Source organism: Trachemys scripta, chromosome 2 (genome assembly GCF_013100865.1).
Source record: "Trachemys scripta elegans isolate TJP31775 chromosome 2, CAS_Tse_1.0, whole genome shotgun sequence".
NCBI lineage: Eukaryota > Metazoa > Chordata > Testudines > Emydidae > Trachemys > Trachemys scripta.
In genome coordinates, this window is record NC_048299.1 from 171,957,842 (window position 1) to 171,975,849 (window position 18,008).

The 18,008-nt window shown below is 41.4% G+C and overlaps 1 protein-coding gene across 6 annotated transcripts in view; it reads right to left on the reverse strand.

The window, feature by feature from the left end:
* Nucleotides 1-18,008, reverse strand: part of NEDD9 (neural precursor cell expressed, developmentally down-regulated 9) — a 132,299-nt gene that overhangs the window by 14,608 nt on the left and 99,683 nt on the right. For all 6 annotated transcript variants that reach the window (XM_034762303.1, XM_034762301.1, XM_034762302.1 and 3 more), the window contains one exon: nucleotides 10,041-10,487. In XM_034762303.1, the coding sequence (XP_034618194.1) occupies nucleotides 10,041-10,487 (447 nt within the window). The remainder of the gene's footprint in view (nucleotides 1-10,040; nucleotides 10,488-18,008) is intronic.

Sequence of the window (18,008 nt, forward strand, 5' to 3'; positions counted from 1 at the left end):
GGGTTAAATATGGGGGAGGGGTAACAGTCTTTATTAAAAAATATGACAAAAGGACATTTGCATTCTTATCTGAAGGGCTAACTTCACAATGCTCATTGATGCCAGTGGGAGTGCTGCCCACCCCCCTTTCGGTCAGGTTAATCTGTGCCTGCTGCTAATTCCCTCCTCCTCTTCCCTGGCCCAATCTTGTTTCTATTGAAATCAGCTGCAATTTACCACTGGCATGGCCCTACTATGGAGGAAAGACACAGGTTGAAGAGGAAGAGTCTGATAGTTGTATGAGGAACTGGGAAAGTCTAAAGCTTTGAGGCAGAAAAGATGGCTAGAAAAGGTAAGTAAATGAAAGAAAACAGGCAGCTGCCTGTGTGGTAAAGTGCTTTTGTAAATGTGTTCAGAACAAAAACTGCAGTTGCTGGTACAGCCTTTCCCAGGCCCCTGGAAGGTTACATAACAGCCACCTGGCCCACTTTTGTTTTGCAAAGAGAAGCAAACAATCAAGGAGAATACAAGGAAATTACGTGAGAAAGGGAATTTGAAATGAAACGGTTTCCCCACTGTCTTTAACTCTTTCTGGGCCTCTGAAGGAAAGAATGACATGAGTCATCGGGATAATTCACCGCACTCCATATAGACAGAGGAAAATGCATCTACTTAACAATTTTCTTCTGGGAACTGCTGGCTCATTTGAGCAGCAAGAACATGTGTTAGAAACTGGTGTCTGAAGACAATAGGAGTACAGAAAGAACCTTGCTAATTAAATTCACTTGTTTTTAAAAATGAACCTAGTGTTTACTCCCTGCAAGTTTTCATAGAAAAACAATGTAGCCAGATCTCAAATCACTAACTGACATTTATTTACCCTCTACTAAAAGCAGTATTCCCTGTCATAATAAATGAACAAAATACATATTATGAACAGTAACCTTGACTTTTTTTTAACTGTGTGTTTACTTATTAATAACCTACAATGGGTCTCCCAGCCTTAGTGGCAATCCACTGAAGTTTAGATATACTTACTTGACTATCAGGCTCCTTTCATGAGTTGCTGTAAATCCCATTGTTAAACATGCAGCCTGTTTGCAAAAGCCATTTTTAAGTGAAGTTTTAACCTAATCTAATTTTTAATCCAGGTTCACTAACTGACAGATGGTGTGGCTTGCCATAAAATGCTTACTCATAGTATCCTCAGCAGAGAGAATAGCTGCTTAATGACCATGGAAACTGAGCTACCCCTAAATTAAGTCCCTTCAAGAAACGACTGAGACATACTCATACCTGGGGTACCAGGGGGTAAGCGTGCATAACAGTTTCTTGTACTGTACCTTGTTTGTGGCTAGGATAGGGTGACCAGATAGCGAGTGTGAAAAATCGGGATGGGGGTGGGGGGTAATAGGAGCCTATATAAGACAAAGCCCCAAATATCGGGACTGTCCCTATAAAATCGGGACATCTGGTCACCCTAGGCTAGGACTAGGACATAGCACTATATCCATCAACCCAACACCTACTGTAAGGAAAGATTAAATGAACAAAAGCATTTTCCTCTTGGGTGGAGTGAGATATATGCTCCATTGTCTGATGGAAAATTGAGAAGAATGTGAGATTCTGTAGTTTATAGCTCTGATTTTTTTTTAGGCTCTCATATGAATTTTCATAAAAATAGGCTTCAGATGGTGAGATATTAGTAAAGAAGGAGATGTGACAAATGCTACTCCTACGTAGAACTGTTTCATTTCATGTTACTGCATGCATCCTAAGAAACTCCTACTTACTTTTCTCCCACCATTTGTCTATCTGCTCTGCTTAGGTTCCAATCTTACAAAGACTTATGTATGTACTTTAACTTTATGCACTGTAAGTTCTAATTATGTTAATTCACAGTGCATGAAGTCATGCAGGTGTTTAAATTTCTGTAGGATTGGGGGCTTAAACTGTAGGCTTTTTAGGGCAGGAACTGTCTTACTATGGGTCTGTCAAGTGCTTAGTACAATGGGGACAAATCTTAGTTGGGGCATCTGTGCTATCATAATAAAAATACAAGTATTTTATTTTTTAAATCAGTGTTGATTTTTGTCTTTTTTGAGCCAGCTTAACGTTTTAAGCTGTGAGCCTGTAAAATACAAAGCAGGAGTTGTGTAACTTGTTTTGAATATGCGGGAGAAGAGAGAGAGAGAAGGAAATAATGCACAGACCTTGATTCAAGCCAGAGAAGAGGGGTGATATGGGTACAGTCAACTTGGCCAGCCAAGATTTTACAACCTTCACCTAAGAAAACCACTTCTACTTAATTGTCACTCAGGGATAGGCCTGCCAGTTTATTACGTTATTTTTCAACTATGTATTAATCTTCATTTAAAGTACTGCCTGTTTTCTTACTAATTGATTTTTCGCTATGAAGTTATTTAAATGGCCTGATTCTTAGCCAGTATAAATGGACATAACTCTATTGACTTCCATGGAGTTATTCTGATTTATACCAGATGAAGCTCTAGCCTGGAATCATTCTACTCTGATTTGCTGCTGTTCTTCAGCTGCTTGTGATTCCAAACATACATAAAATACAAAGACCCTTTCTGCAGGCTTTGCAGAATGGGCACTTAAAGAGAAAAAGGATAATCATTTGTGCCACATTTTCACTTGGAAAAACATATTGCTTTTTATGACTTGATCCTTTCAGGATCTGCTCCTACTGATGTCAACATTAGCAAAACTCCCATTTACTTCAGTAGGAGCAGGATTCAGGCAGGCAGTCCTTGATTGCAGAGTAGGCTAGGAAGGGGGTGTTTCTGGGCCTCTGATAGAGTTCATTCTTTTCTATAGATACCGCTAGAGGGTCAGAACAATACTTATGAAGATAAATTTGCTGGGTTTTATTTTTTTGGATGGGAGGGGGTAAATCCACCAGATTGCACTAAATAACTAGTATTTAAGCGGGGGGGATTCTCAGAAGAGGAAACTCATCCCAACACTCTTTACATGGGCTTTATCTCCTCCCCTCTGAAAAATTAATCATTTCAGACTGAGTGACCTCATGATTTCTATATGTCAATGTACTCCCACAACCACTAAGGGTCTGATGCAGCACAACATCTGTGACATCAGAGGTCATGCACTCTGCAGTACTTGAAGTGAATGATTTGTGCATGGGTGGAAGGTTCCGGTGGATAAATCTCGTTCATAATGCTTTGGGCTCATCAGTCATTGGGAAAATATACTTTTGTGATAAAGAACAAATAGTCCCTTTAGCAGCCTGTGGCTTAAATTCTGTTTGGGGCTAAAGTTTTTAGCTAATGATGGACAAAACTCAGTACCTCAATATTATGGTGACTGGCCCACTACAAATTTTTAAGATAGGACTTTTCTAATATGGGAAGACTAAATTGTCTAATGAAAGACAAAACAAGAGAATATAGAGACAAAATTTGTTGAATGCAAAACATTTTACTGTTGATAATTATATTACTAGAAATTTTGTTGGAATATGTGGTTCTGTTGAAATCAAAATGCTTTGTGAAATTGAATCACGTTAGCCAAAATTTTGTTGTGGAAGAAATTCCACCAGTGTCAAAACATCCTATTTTGACATTTCTGGAATGAGTTTTCATTTTGAATTTTTAAATTTCGCATTATATAATTCAAAGTGTTACAAGTTTTTAAATCTAAAGGATTAGTGCAATAATAAAAATGAATCTTAAAATATCTCATACTGATTTCCTTATGCTACCCCCTATTTTTCCCAGTTTGGACTGTGAAATGAATAGAGCTGTCTGAAGAACTGGAAATTGCCTTTCACAGGGGATTTCAGTTTTTAAAAAATTGTTTTTATTCTGATTAAGAACGAAACCTGAAAATTTTGAAATTCTCCCCAAGAAAATTAACACCCCCCCCCACGAGTTTAGATCTATTTGACTTTTTTTTACATTTTATATTCTAATACATAATAAACATTGTCATTTTGAAAGGAAAACTCAAAATGTTTCATTCCACAAATATTGAAACAAGATTTTCTGACATTATTGGAACTTCCCCCCCTTTTTTCTCCAAAATGAAATTTTGTTGAAATCAGCATGATTTCAGAAAATGTTTAGATTTCAATAGAACTGAATTTTTCTAATGGAAAACTATTCCTGCAAAGTTTTTTTTTTTTTTCCAACCCCCTTTAGAAATTAGACGTGTTCCTTTTGATTAGATTCACTTTCAGTTAATAGTCAACTCCTCTTTCTGGTTCTCATGACTGCTTCCACTGCTGGGTTTCCTTCAGGGGAATGTTTAAATCCTCCCAACCAAACATTTCATTAACTTTTTATAAATGTAACAAAACTTTCTTTTTGAAACTAATGACCTGATTCAGTGGGCAGATTCTGGTGCTCACGCAGAGTCCACCAGTGCGGATCAGATTGTTGGTTCTTTTTATGTAACTGGGAGAAAAAATATGCCCTGTTTTTTCCAAATAGAACTGATTGAGATGAACTCTATGCCTTGTGAGAGGTTGTGAGTAATGTTGAGCTCATTTATTTACTCACACAGCAACGGTTGAGTAAAATGTGGGCTTTGCCTCACAATGTATCTTTACAAGTCAGATCAGTGACTAACTTCCAACTACATCGTATTTCAGCTTGTGGGTGAGGGTTTCTTCACTCAGTGGTTTTTTAAAACACCACGAAGGCTAGATTAACTGCTGATAATTTCACATGCTTTATATCTGTAAATTACTGTTCTATTACTCTTGTCATATGGGAAGTTATAGTAAAACACTCAAACGTGATAGATTGCATGTTTTCCTTGTTTTAAATATATATAAACAGTTTGCATTAAATTGGAAGGAATCACCCTTTGAGTACATTATATGAAATAGAGCACTGACTGTTGAGGCTAATGTTTCAGTTCATGCTGTACTCTGCAGTTTTGCTGTATGTTTAACACTAAAGCAACATTTTGTTAGGAAGGTTACAAATCCCCAAAGTAGAATTTGCAACATGAAAGTGAAAGAAACAGACTAATTTTATTGTTTTGAGTCATTTAAATGAATCGTATCACCGGAAACTGTGGTATTTTTGAAAGAGGATATATTTGTATGTTGTCTGAATAGAAACATTTGTTGTTTGATTGCAAAACTTAGTACAAATGTTTTTTTCCCTTTTGATATTAAAATATCCTGGCATAATAAATGCTGGTTTTTTTTACCATGCTCAAAGTGTGACTCTTTATAGAATGTGAAACAAAAAATAATGGGGAGGGAGAATATTTCTGGAACAAATGTCATCTGCTGTTTGTTTCCTCCCAAATAAGACAGTAGTTGTTTAATTGGGAGGAAAAACGTCAGAACGTGGCTGAACTGGTGAACTGGCTTGCACTGCTGAAGTCTGGGCCAAAGCTGTCAGGGTGGTGCTGCTGGTGAGGAAATGAGTCTATGAGAAAGTAGAAACAACTAGCAGCAAATTCAAGTTCCTCAGGTGAGGCAAGTTCCTGCATTCCTTGTGTGCCTAAAAAACCCACTGAAGGCAAAGAAGGTTTGGAAAGGGCAAGAAACATGGCAGAGTGGGGTAGCAGTGGTTCTGTGCCACTATGGGCTTGTCTGCTCTTGGAAATTTACCAAAATAGCTATTCTGGAATAATTATTTCGAAATAGTTATTTTGGAATTAGCCCCTGGGTGTACATTCTTCTTCTGGAACAAGAGTGCCTTTTTCTGTTTTAGCTTAGTCCACTGTAGAAATGTTGATAGATCAAAATTCTGAAAAATTTCAACTAGAAAATGCTGAAAGGTTTTGTTTTGGGATGGGTCGACATCCGCTTGTGTCACTGCAGTGCCTCATGGGAGTTGTAGTTCTGGGTCCTTCATGGCACCATTCTCTCCGATAAGTCTTGCTCCCTGGTTGGATGACATCTCCTAGGATGTATTGCAGGCTCCCTGTGACTGAGCTACTATAGGTGCATATTTAGTCCATATCAGGGGGGAGGGATAGCTCAGTGGTTTGAGCATTGGCCTGCTAAACCCAGGGTTGTGAGTTCAATCCTTGAGGGGGCCATTTAGGGATCTGGGACAAAAATCTGTCTGGGAATTGGTCCTGCTTTGAGCAGCGGGTTGGACTAGATGACCTCCTGAGGTCCCTTCCAACCCTGGTATTCTATGATTTTTGTCTTCTATTGAATTTTTTGACAGAAAATTCTGCTGACATCTCTCATTTCCTGTGAAAAACTTTTGATTTTGATGAAACTCCATTTTCCAATGGGAAAACATTTTATTAGAAATTTTCTGACTGGCCTTTCTTCCAAGACAGTGGACACTGCCATAAAACAGTGAGAATGAGTGAGGGTTTGTTTTTTTTAACTGTTGTTTTAGTGTTCAGAGCTGTTACTAACCTGGGGATGACTATACCTATTGTAAATAAAACATATACTTCTATAACACATTCCAACTGATGATATCAAAGGAATTTTCAAACAATGACTGTAGCCCTGCATATTTTACAGATGAGGTAGCTGAGATACCGAGAAGTTGCCCAAGATTACACAGAAATCTCTGGCAGGGGATAGAACCCAGGTTTCCTGACTGCCAGACTACTGTCCCTTAACAGCAAGACTCTCCTATCTTTTTGAGAGTATGAAGGGAGAGCAGGGCTAGAGGGAAACTTGTAAGAGAAGGCTTTTTATTCTTATTCCTTGGATACTCTTTACACTTACGAGCATGATAATTTTGTTATAAACCACCACTCAGCCAGAAATCCTCAATGAGGGATATTCATGAGAGATATTTTAAGCCATCCCTCATTATCTTAGGCAATTTAAGGTCATTTTTAAAAGGTGTTATTATGGGAGACGCTTACACAGCTACGTTCGAAACAACTTAACATTCCAGAATTGTTACATCACCACACTTTCCTGCCTCAGGACTTCTTTTTTGATTTGATTTGCAATTCCTGCCAGCAAGACATGTTACCTAAGCAAGGCTTATCTCTTTACATCATTTCTGCTGCTGATTTTCTATTACTTAAGGATAGACTATTCCTGCCTGATAAGAGCTTCCAAGTTGTTTGTGTAAAATGTTGTGTGGAGGCCAAACACCATTTTTATATTAGAGTGCATAATAATATCGTTCTTTGAGAGGCAAATATCTTTCAATTCAGTAGCATTGCCAAGACCCACAACACACTGACAAGCAGAGTCTCTGTTCAAAGCAGGCACAGCAGCTTGCTTAGGACAGGAGGGGCAGGTGTTGCAAATCTGAGAAAAGATATTCGTCATTTTAGAAGTCAGAGCAAGGAGCCCTGGGATCAAGTGTTCAAGCTCTCTTTAATACTTAAAGACTGTTTTACCGATCCCTTGAGAGTACGGATTTGGGGTGAGAGATTGCTTCAGTATTCAGCCAAAGGAGTCAAGAGCAGAAAAAAGTTCCCTTTTAATTAGACTTTTCTTGGACAAAGGCTCTGGAATCTTGTGGCTACTGTGCTTTTGTCTTAGTGCAACAGTAGCATAAATAAATTGCAAAACAATATAGAGATGATTAGGAAAGACACACGTTTTATTCATTCCATCTCCTGCCCCCTTCACTCCCTGATCCATCTCAGAACCTTTCATATCCAGCAGACTTACAGCTCCTTTTCATTTCAGTGTAATTATTTTGGTCTAGAACATGTCTTGCTCATTTACAGCTAGAGGAAACTTCAGGAACTGGAAATGTGTAATGCTCACTGTCTGCAGCTAATCAAGGGAGGTCACTGATATTGAGTTTGTCATCCACTGAGTCTGTCGTTAATGTGTGATGGGTGAGGAATCAGGGCTGTTGGTTCAAACCTCTATCGAGTCAGGATTAGAATAATCCTTTCCCGAGTAACTGGAGCACACGTAGTCCCACACTGGCTTCCTGTGTGGACTTGAAGAAGAGCTTCAGTTGTACTCAGTAGCAATAAACCAGCAGATGTGATTCAGGAGAGGAAGGCAGGGCTGAACTGACAGGGGAATCATTCCTTTCAGCCAGTGCTAAGCAGGCTGGTAGCATCTAGTGCTGGAGATCAAATGCTTTATAAAACATACTAAGTCTATAAATAGTGGGCGGTATAGCAATGTATCTTCATGCAGTACAGATGTTCTTTCATAACTTACAAGGGACTAAATTAATCATGTTATAAGTCAGTCTAAACAAATGGTCTTTATTTTTCTTAGAAAATGACTCAGCCAGAAAAATGCAGATCCAGGCTTTCTAAAATCTAAGTTTAGGCAGGAATTTTAGAGGAAACAGGTGTTTTAGTGCCTCTGAGTTTGCATCCTGATAAGAAGTTTGTATTTAACAGTTGAACAGACCCAGGGTTTACATACTCATGCTGCATCCAGATATTTGTACAGAATGCCCTTTTGATTTCAGTGAGTAGCTTTGCACATGGAATGATAGCATAGTGTGGCCTCAGTTTGTCTAACTGTTTTTCAGACTAAGATTAGTTGCTCATCAATTACATTCTCCAAAGAGGCAATTTATCCAGGCCTCCTTCAACTGCTTTTGAAGGAGCTTAGTTATACAGCTTCAGGCAGAGGTCACTGAATGAGGTTGGTTACTCTCTAGTCTCAGGGATGGGGGAAAAAGAAATAAGGTGCGATTTCCACTAATAAAACCAGTGTAATTGCTCCAATAAAGATCATATCTCCACCTGTGAAGCAAGCCAGTAGTTTTCAGATGTCAATTTCATCCACCTGCAGATCCTCACACACACAATGATGCTTTTCTTCCAAAAAAGAATAACTTTGAAAGTCCAAACAAACCTTTCTAGAACATGAGTTGAAATGATTTCACACCTCTTTGTTCCCTTTTTTGAAAATCTACTCATTAGCAATGAAAACAAAACTATAATAAGCCAAAAGTCTCAGAAGTTTTCCAAAGGTCCAAAATGGAAAAGTCTGAGTCTAGAAAGAAAAACACCTGACCACCTTGCCAGTATAAACTTCAAGATGAACGTTGAAACTATGGCACCTTCTGGTCCCTCACTTCCTGCTCAAGTCTCCCTCCCTCTTCTGTCTGCTCCAGGTTAATATGCATTTATTTACTGATGGCTGTGCCAGTCAGCTGTTCTACATCATGTGAAACAGAATGGGTTTTACAACACTGTTCCTCACCATGATACAGGTGCCCTGTATCATGCAGTAGGCACGTACACTGAAGACAATTGCCAAGTTTTATATTTACTTTAGGTTTTATATTAAAGTATCCCTTCTTATCACCATTATCTGGCTTCCTGTTCTTCCAGGTAGGGACATATTGTCACCACTTAATTTTTTTTAAAATGTCACATCCAATTGAGACCTCTCCATCAAGACCGTGCATCATAAAAACTGGGCATTTTATTTCATTACACAAGGTAAATATGGCTTGGCTAATGAGCAATACACCACACTGCCTTATGAGTTCTAAACTCTTATGCGCTAACAAAGGCAGTGGGTGGAGTCAGGGCCGACTCCAAGCACCAGCATAGCAAGCATGTACCTGGGGCAGCCAATGAAGAGGGGAGTGGCACGTTCGGCAGTTCGGCGGCAATTCGGTGGCAGGGCCGTCACTCCCTCTGGGAGCAAAGGAACTCCTGCCGAATTGCTGTCATAGAATGAAGCGGCGCTAGAACTGTCGCCGAATTGCCACCGATCGCGATCATGGCTTCCCCCCCCCCCCGCTTGGGGCAGCAAAAACGCTAGAGCCGGCCCTGGGTGGAGTGTTATGGAGCGGATGTGCCTTAGGGATGGGATGATGTTACCACATCTGTCACCAGCCGCTCCTCTAGGAGCAGACCCAGAATAGTCTCCCTTTGCTATGGAGTCTGGTGCCCATTATGCACCTGACCTTTCTTCTTGTCCCTGTGCAGCATGTGTTCAAGCAGGAAAGAGGGGGATTTGCAGGAATAAATAGCAGCCCACTAAGAAGCAAAGTGAGTGTAAACCCAGCACATCATTCTTACTCATACATTTTTAAGCCCTCAGGCTCAGTCTTTTTATTTATTACCCTACTGTTGCATAATGCACATAACCTGCTTTGAAACAAAGATCTGAAGGTCAAGGCACCCACCTTGCTGTTGAAAGGTGAACCATCAGTACCACCCAAGCTTCTCTGCACAGATGGTGGGACTTGGTAAACATCTTGCTCCTGTAGACCATGGCCAGTAGGTACCTGGTAGATGCCCTGATTCAGATGGGAAGGTGGCACCTGGTATACCGGGTCCCAAGTTGAAGCCTGTGAGCTTGGCATTTGGTAGACTTTCTGCTGGTTATAGGCATGATGCATTGATCTTGAATTGGATGCGTCCTGGTTAGATGGACTATCCTGTACTGGGCCTATCAAAAGTTTCACCCGGTTGCCTGGAACAATGCCTTGTCGGCCATGTAAAGAGCAGAGCCACCATCCTTCCAGCCCTTCAGTGTTCTGTTCTATCACTGTCAAAATGTCTCCTTTGCGGAAGGCCAGCTCCTCTGCGCACTCTGGGACATTATCATACAAGGCTCTTGCCATAAGATTCTATAGAGAGATGGGGATGAGGGGGGGAGAGAGAGAGAAATTGAACATGAATTAGAATTTCAACAGCACCCATTCAGAGCTTAAAGCACATTCAGTCCTGGATGCATCTAGCTTCCTGGGAGGAATAAGAAATTGATTTAAAAAAAGAAGTTAAATAACATGAAAAAGACACAACATGGAATTTCTCCCTCCAAAAAAAACAGTAAAAATGCCAAGTTTACATTACAGATAACATTGCTGGGAAATCTCTCAGCATCAATAACAGCCAGGTAGAGACTATCAGAGTATACCAATAACAAAAAGGCTTTTCATGTATGCTGTTGGCCTGAACGCAGAGGAATCCAGGCATTCCTGAGTTTTACTCCCCGCTCGGACACCTATTCCTCCTATTACTTTGAGCAAGTCAGGTCGCTCCTCTGCCTTAGTTCCCCAATTTGTATAATAAGGGTAACAACAATACTTGCCTGCCTCACAGAGGTGTGCTGATTAACTAAATTACAGTTAGAGTCCTAGTCACCTGAAAGGAATTTTTCTAAGTAATATAATTCAGAAGATCAACTGGGAGAATATAATCTGAGGGCCTGAGTTTGTCTGAATGATCAGGGTGGTTACTATTTACACTTACGAGCATGAGAATTTTGTTATAAACCACCACTCACTGGTGCTTGTTCTTATCCAAATCTCCCTTTCCTCATTCTTTCCATAATCTCCTTTGCCATGGAATGCTGTATAACACTTTCAGTCTTATAGAGATAAAATGTCAATTGATAATAATGCCCAAGAACTGCAGGGCAGGGCTTTTACAGTATATCTTTGTTTCCCTCTGTGTACAATGAATATGCCTGTTGAGGGAATGCTCTCTCATCGTTATTATTAAACATTTATATTTCCAAAATGTCCAGAGGCCCCAGTTGAGGTTATGGACACATTGCACTAAGTGTTGTACAAAACCATACTGTGCTGTCCTTTTCCCAAAGCCCTTCCATCTAGTTATATAACTTTATTACACAAACCTATCCAAACATATCTAAAAATATGCGGTCGCCTTTCACAGACCAAACACACTTTCCCTCTTGCTCTCTCTTTCTGTATGCATGTCTGTCTGTCTGTCTGGCACATTCAGTACTGAGTAGTCAGCCAATGAGGTATTCAATGGAAAGTGGGCAGGCAGTGTATGCTGACATTCCTGGAACCCTCACAAAGGCCCTCAGCATTTCATTTCTTGGCTCTGGTGATGTTTCCAAGTGCGCTGGCAACTACTACTCCACGCCTGCCTGCTTTGCAGTGAAGGCAGTCGGCAGAGACAGTTATAAACTAATTGTAAGCACTTGGGAAAAATATAAGGGGTACTGTATTTGAAGTGCTGTAGTTAAAATATTTGGATGCGGTGCACATAAATGAAACCGTGCTAATTTATTGAAAGAAGGGATGTGGCTTGCTTCAACTGGCTCATGGATTTACCTTGCCTCATTTAAAAGGATGCTGACAAAGACTTTTTAATGATGGTTTGATTTGGTGTATTTTTATCCTTCCCCTCAGACATTTCAAAGCAATATTTTTTTATCCCCACTTGTCCTCTTTTCTCCTTGATCTCCCTCCTTCCCCCATGCTTCTTAGAGAATATCCAACCTTACTTGGCTTTTCTTAGCTCAATGCTCCCCATAGCACATGAAGGACTAACTGGGGGGTGCAGAAGACGTATACATGAAGATGGGCAGGCCTGAAGTGGGTGCATGTGATTTGGTTTCATTTTCCCGAATGTGAGCTCAACTTTCAAAAGTTTGGGAACCGTTGGCTTAATTTGTCTTTTGTCAGCATTATCGCTGAGGTCAACATGAAATAAGGTTTGGACAGAACAACCATTTTAAAACCATATTGCAAATTAAAGCTACAGCACTAGTGCCAAATTCCTCCCTGGGGTAAGTCCGTTCATATAATGCGCCCTTGATGATGAGAGATTTCAGTGGGGTTACTTCAGGGAGGAATTTGGTCCATTTCTTTACAGGGCTGTAAGATTATCCTGTAGCATGGTTAGAGTTGTTCCATCTGCCCTGTTACATCACAATCCCCTGACTATAAAGATTTTTCTGTTAAGTTGGGCCCTAAGAAGTTCAGAAGGGAAGGACTCTGGTGCAGTCTATTTAATCGGATTAATCTATTATCTATCTACATGTACTTCTAATGTGCCTTTCACTGTAGTGATTAGATCTCAAGTCTCAGTCCTTTTTGGCTAGCTGTGGCTGTTTAATGGGGCCTTTGAAGGTGGAGTGGTCAAAGATGGGGAAAGAGAGGAGGAAGACTGCAGAAGGTCCACCAAAATTTCCAAAGTAAATCAAGAATAAATGACTGGCTAATCCAAAAAAACAAAACATTAAAGATTTGAGAGACCCAGACAGTTTCTATGGAACAATATGTCAGACAAAGCCTTGAGCTATGCTAGTATTACAGAAGATAAAAATTCCCATGTGAAAATCTTTCTAGTGGCTTATTATCTTTTCCCTATGACCTGCTCCCCATCCGGTTAGAAATATGTTAATGTTTTCTGGGTCTGTCTCAAGTACTGCTTCATTGCAAATACTTTCCGGGCCTCACTGTCCGTGTTAACTGAGGCACCAGCAGGTCAGTTATCCTAATTTGTTGTCAGTTATTTCACACCAATGTCCTCAAGTGCTTGCAGAGATTAGCATTTTGAAAATGGCCCTCAGCAGCACCATCAGTGCCAGGGAACAATGCAGCACGTATTGACTTGCAGGGGAATATTTTCAGCCAACGGTGAATGACCATCAGGAGTTTTTGACATTCATCTAGCGCCTGCCTGTAAGTAGGTGGGCCCAGTAAGTAGTAACTACATTGACTGCTCACTTGCCATTGCAGATATTTCCCTTGTGCCATTCCCCTCCCAGAGACAGAGCAAACCTTCCAGGTCCTGATTCTCACTCAATGGGAAGTTCTTTAGTTTCCTGGAGGGAAATAAGACATTCCCCCAGTGCTACATTCATTAGTGTATTTGGCTGTAGAAAAAATTAATCCACTCACACAAGCGAGTAGGCAATAACTTTTGAAAATCACAGCCCTTCCCCCCGCACCAGAAGATGAAAGCTGGTTATTTATAGTTATGGTGGTGTCCAAATGTTACCTTTGCTGCCCCAGGCATCAGTTACTCAGCCCAGCTCATCATCATCACCACCCCCACACATCAGACTACAAGGCTGTGCCATTTGTCAGTATACTACTTCCTGCCTGTCTCATAGTCATTTCTTCTCTGAAGAGTCGTTTCTTTCTCTTCAGAAACACAGAGGAGTAAACAAGGCACGACTGAAAATACCAACCCACAAATCCCGTTTGAAACACATTTTATTTTTATGTGCAGGGAGGGATTTCGAAGTTGCTAAACTTCCCAGGCTAAATCTTGTACTGTCTGCACATGGATGGTGCCGGGTGCAATCAATCAACGTGGATTAGTGCCGCCATTTAAATCAGAAGGAGCAGATGACACTCCCTTAGAATTTAGGAACAATTTGGAGTCCATGTTTGAATTTAGCTGTTTGAGGAGCCTTATTTCATCTAGTCTGATTCAGTGCATGTGTTAGCCCATTGGGGACCCTAAGCTGGACTATTTCCCACCCACCTCCAAAACAAACAAACCACACACACATAATTAATAAGGGGGCCCTTGAGCTGTTCAGGGCTCTGAGCAATTGCTTGGTCTGTTTATGCCTAGTGCCGGCTCTGTCTCCTGTTCTTCTTGATCTAATAATTCCAATACTGGGGAAGGTTCTGATCTCACTCACATGATCAATGCCAATCCCACTAAGGTTGGTTCCTTCCAGAATTACAGCACAAACAGACCTTTCAAGTCTTCCCTGATGGGACTCTTTGTTCTACTGTCTCTTCTCTTTGCCTCTTAGCCTACAATTCTTTACTTGCCTTTTACTTTTTAAATGAGCACATTTCAAAATACTGTAATGCTCAGTAAATTGTCCATTCAATCAGCCCAGGTGAATAATAACTTCTCCTGCCGAATCAAACTATGGGAACCATCTACATGTCAAGCTGGAGATGTAAATTCCCATCGGAGGAGACATATCGGTGCTAGTTCTGATCGAGCTAGCATGCTGAAAACTGAGCGTAGCCATGGCTGTACAAGGGGCAGGAGGGACTAGCCTCACTCAATACATACCTATCCTCTTGGATGGGTGCGCACTTGGGGCAGCTGCTGTAGCTGCCTTCTATTTTTAGCACACTACCTTAAAGGTAGCTTGGGCAGGTGTGTCTTTTTGAGCTGGAATTTTCACCTCCGGCTTGAAGTATAGATATGCCCTCTATCCTTCAACTAAACCCTTCAAGAAAAAAAAAATCAGTAATGTAGAGGAGCTTACCAATGTCCCATTAAGGTCAACAAATCTTAAATCTTTTGGACCCAACCTGTCAGTTCTAGAGTTGAGAAACCCCTTTTGAAGATATTCTACTTCAAGCTCTCTCCTTTTTAAACTAAAAAGATGTTAGCTCAAGTACCCTGTATTATTATAAAGAAAGTATTGCAGAGAAAAAAGACCTCTCTCTGGTAGCCAGGTCCCAAACTGTGTAGGGCTTTATAGACAGGGCTGGCTCCAGGCACCAGCACAGGAAGCAGGTGCTTGGGGCGGCCAATGGAGAGGGGCAGCACATCTGGGTCTTCGGTGGCAATTCGGCGGCGGGTCCCTCAGTCCCTTTCAGAGGGAAGGACCACCACCAAATTGCCACCGAAGAATGAAGCGGTGCGGTAGAGCTGCCGCTGATCACAGTTTTATCTTTTTTTTTTTTTTTTTTTTTTTTTTTTTTTTCCCCCTCTTCACCACTTTGGGTGACAAAGCTGGAGCCAGCCCTGAAATTATAGATAAAAAGCAACACCTTAAATTCTACCTGGAAACTATTTGGAAGCCAGTGCAGATTTCACTAGTGCGATATACCTTGCACATGAAGCAGCACTTAGTAAAGAAAGTGGCAGTTGGCTTGTTAAATTTCTAAATGGTGTAAACCCACATAGGATGCATTTCTAGCAGTTTAATCTGTAGGTGTCAGAGGCATGGAAAGCTGTAGCAAGGACCAAATCCAAGAGAAAAGGTTTCACCCTTCTTCTTCACAAATACAGAAAGAACCGTCTTGCCCGCAGCTGCTACATGAACACCCAGCCAAGGACATTATCTACAAACTGTGAACCTAAATGATAAATGGCAGGCATACTTAGTCCATCAGGGCATTGAACCAAGAGTGGCCATTTCTTTTGGTTGCTTTCCACAGTCGACAAGCACGAGTTTTAGCTGGGTTAAGACTCAGCTAATTATCCCTCATCCAAGCCTGATAGTGTGGCTGGGGAGGGGGGAGGCAGAGTGAGGGCAGCCAGCTTCAGCAGTGTTACTAAGCATGCTTGGTCCATGTGAGCATGCTCAGTACAAGCCAACCAGCAATTCTGGGGGAGTACGTGACCCCATGCGTCGTCTCTGGTTAAGACTCTGCTAATTTTCCCTCATCCAAACCCCTATCTCAGCCAGTGTGTAAGTCTGTTAACTGCACAAGTCAGATTAGAGGTGATGAAGACATGGAACCTGATGCAAGATTCCTTTGATATCAATGGGCTTTGTTTGACCAGGCCCACAGAGCTGAATATCATTAGGACACTGTAAGCAACTTAAGTCCATTCTCCCTTACTACCCCTGTTGTAGCTTCATAGGATGTGTCTACATAGCACTTTGGAGTGAGCCTCCCGGCCCAGGTTGGCAGACTTGGGCTAGTGTGGCTTGCACCAATGCACTAGAAACAGCTGTAAAGACAGCTTTGAAGTTGCAGCTCAGGCTGGAGCTCAGGCTCTGACGTCCACCCACCTCCCCTAGGCTTCAGAGCCTGAGCTGCAGCTTCAAAGCGCTGTCTCCACAGCTATTTTTAGAGCACTAGCACCTGAGTCTGTCAACTCCGGCTGGGAGCTCTCGCTCCAAAATGCTGTGTAGACATACCCTCATTCTCATTAGCAGGCGGGGTTATTTTGGGTTTAATGTAGATGTACTCCTTGGGGCAGGGATCCATACATTCTGGAACTAGGGGCTTGAAGTGGTTTTCATCATATACGGGGTTTACAGTTTGGTTCAATGGCTTTCAGCATCCCCGCTATACAAATTGTTCCAGGACTTTACTTGTCTGAAGTATCAAGCACTGAATAAGTATTAATGTTACTGCTTGAAGCTTGTTACACTGAAGGCAAAGGCCCAGCAGTGGCCTCTTTATATGATGAAGGGTTAAAGAGCACATTAAGGCTACTTCCTTAACAAGTGAGGAAATCAGCTGTAGGTAGCAGAGCTGATGAGAAACTTTTCTTTGCGTTTGTTTTGTCGGGGGGGGGGGGATTGTACAAAAGGCCCTTTATATTTCTAATACAATATGCAGTAATTGTTAATGAAAGGCCAGGAGCTAAAATCCCACGTTTAAGATGGGCGCTCTATCAAGCGGTAGTGGAGAAGGGAATATATAAGGTGAAAGTGAGATCCATTGCTTTAATGATACTGTAATGAAGGCACCCAAACTTGGCTCAGCTGAGGAACCCAACTGTGCTTCCAAAAATGGAGCAGATTGCAGTCGCTCTTTGGTTCAAGGAGCAGGCTGCTCAGATCAAGATGGCGCATCAGTGTTCTCGACCCCTTTAGTAAAGCTGAAGGTAGCTGTGGGCCATGATGTAAAGCGGTGTGGGCCACTTACGGCTTGTAGGCTGTGCTTTGCACCCCCTCCCCAATGCCATAATGGTACAACAGCCAGGCCTGAACAAGTGCTCCTGGGCCCTTACAACAAATCACTGGCTGTGAAAAGCAGCTCCGCCATAGGCTGTGTTCTCATCGTAACATTCCAGTAACATTGTGGTAAACCCTAGAGGCCTCAGCTGGGATCAGGGCCCTATTGTGCTAGGCACTGTACAAACGTGATGGTCTCTGCTCCAAAGAGCTTAAACTCATCCTAACCTTGCGTGTTTAAACATTGAGAGTTACCTTCCCTGAGGCTATTAAAAAAGCAGGGATGTTAGGGAAACCTTGTCCAGTCACCAGTGAGTCAAATTCTGTGCACTGGAACAGAAAGGAAGCCTGATCCTGGTGGTTGTAGCCTAGAGGTTTAGCTGGAGAATGTGCTGTAGAAGTGGCATGGAAAAGCATGTTGGTGGCAGCTGATTAGGAGTTTTATATGAGAGACCTAAAATGTACACAGATAATTTCTGGTTGAATGCAGATTAGAATCCTGTCACCCCAAATACTGTCCGTTTTTGAGATAAAAGTACAATTTAAAAGAACTAGCTGGTCAAGTATTTTGCCCATCAACAGTGTTTTCAGGATCCCTAAATTCTATATAATTCCAAATAATCTCAATTTAAAAAAAAACTAATTATAAAATATTAAAATCCTCAAACCAGCAGCTATTCTCGCTTTAAGACACTTAGTAGAATAGCATCCCAAACTGCAGACCTGGAGGAATTCCATCATTGTAAACACAAATGCATTTGCCAGC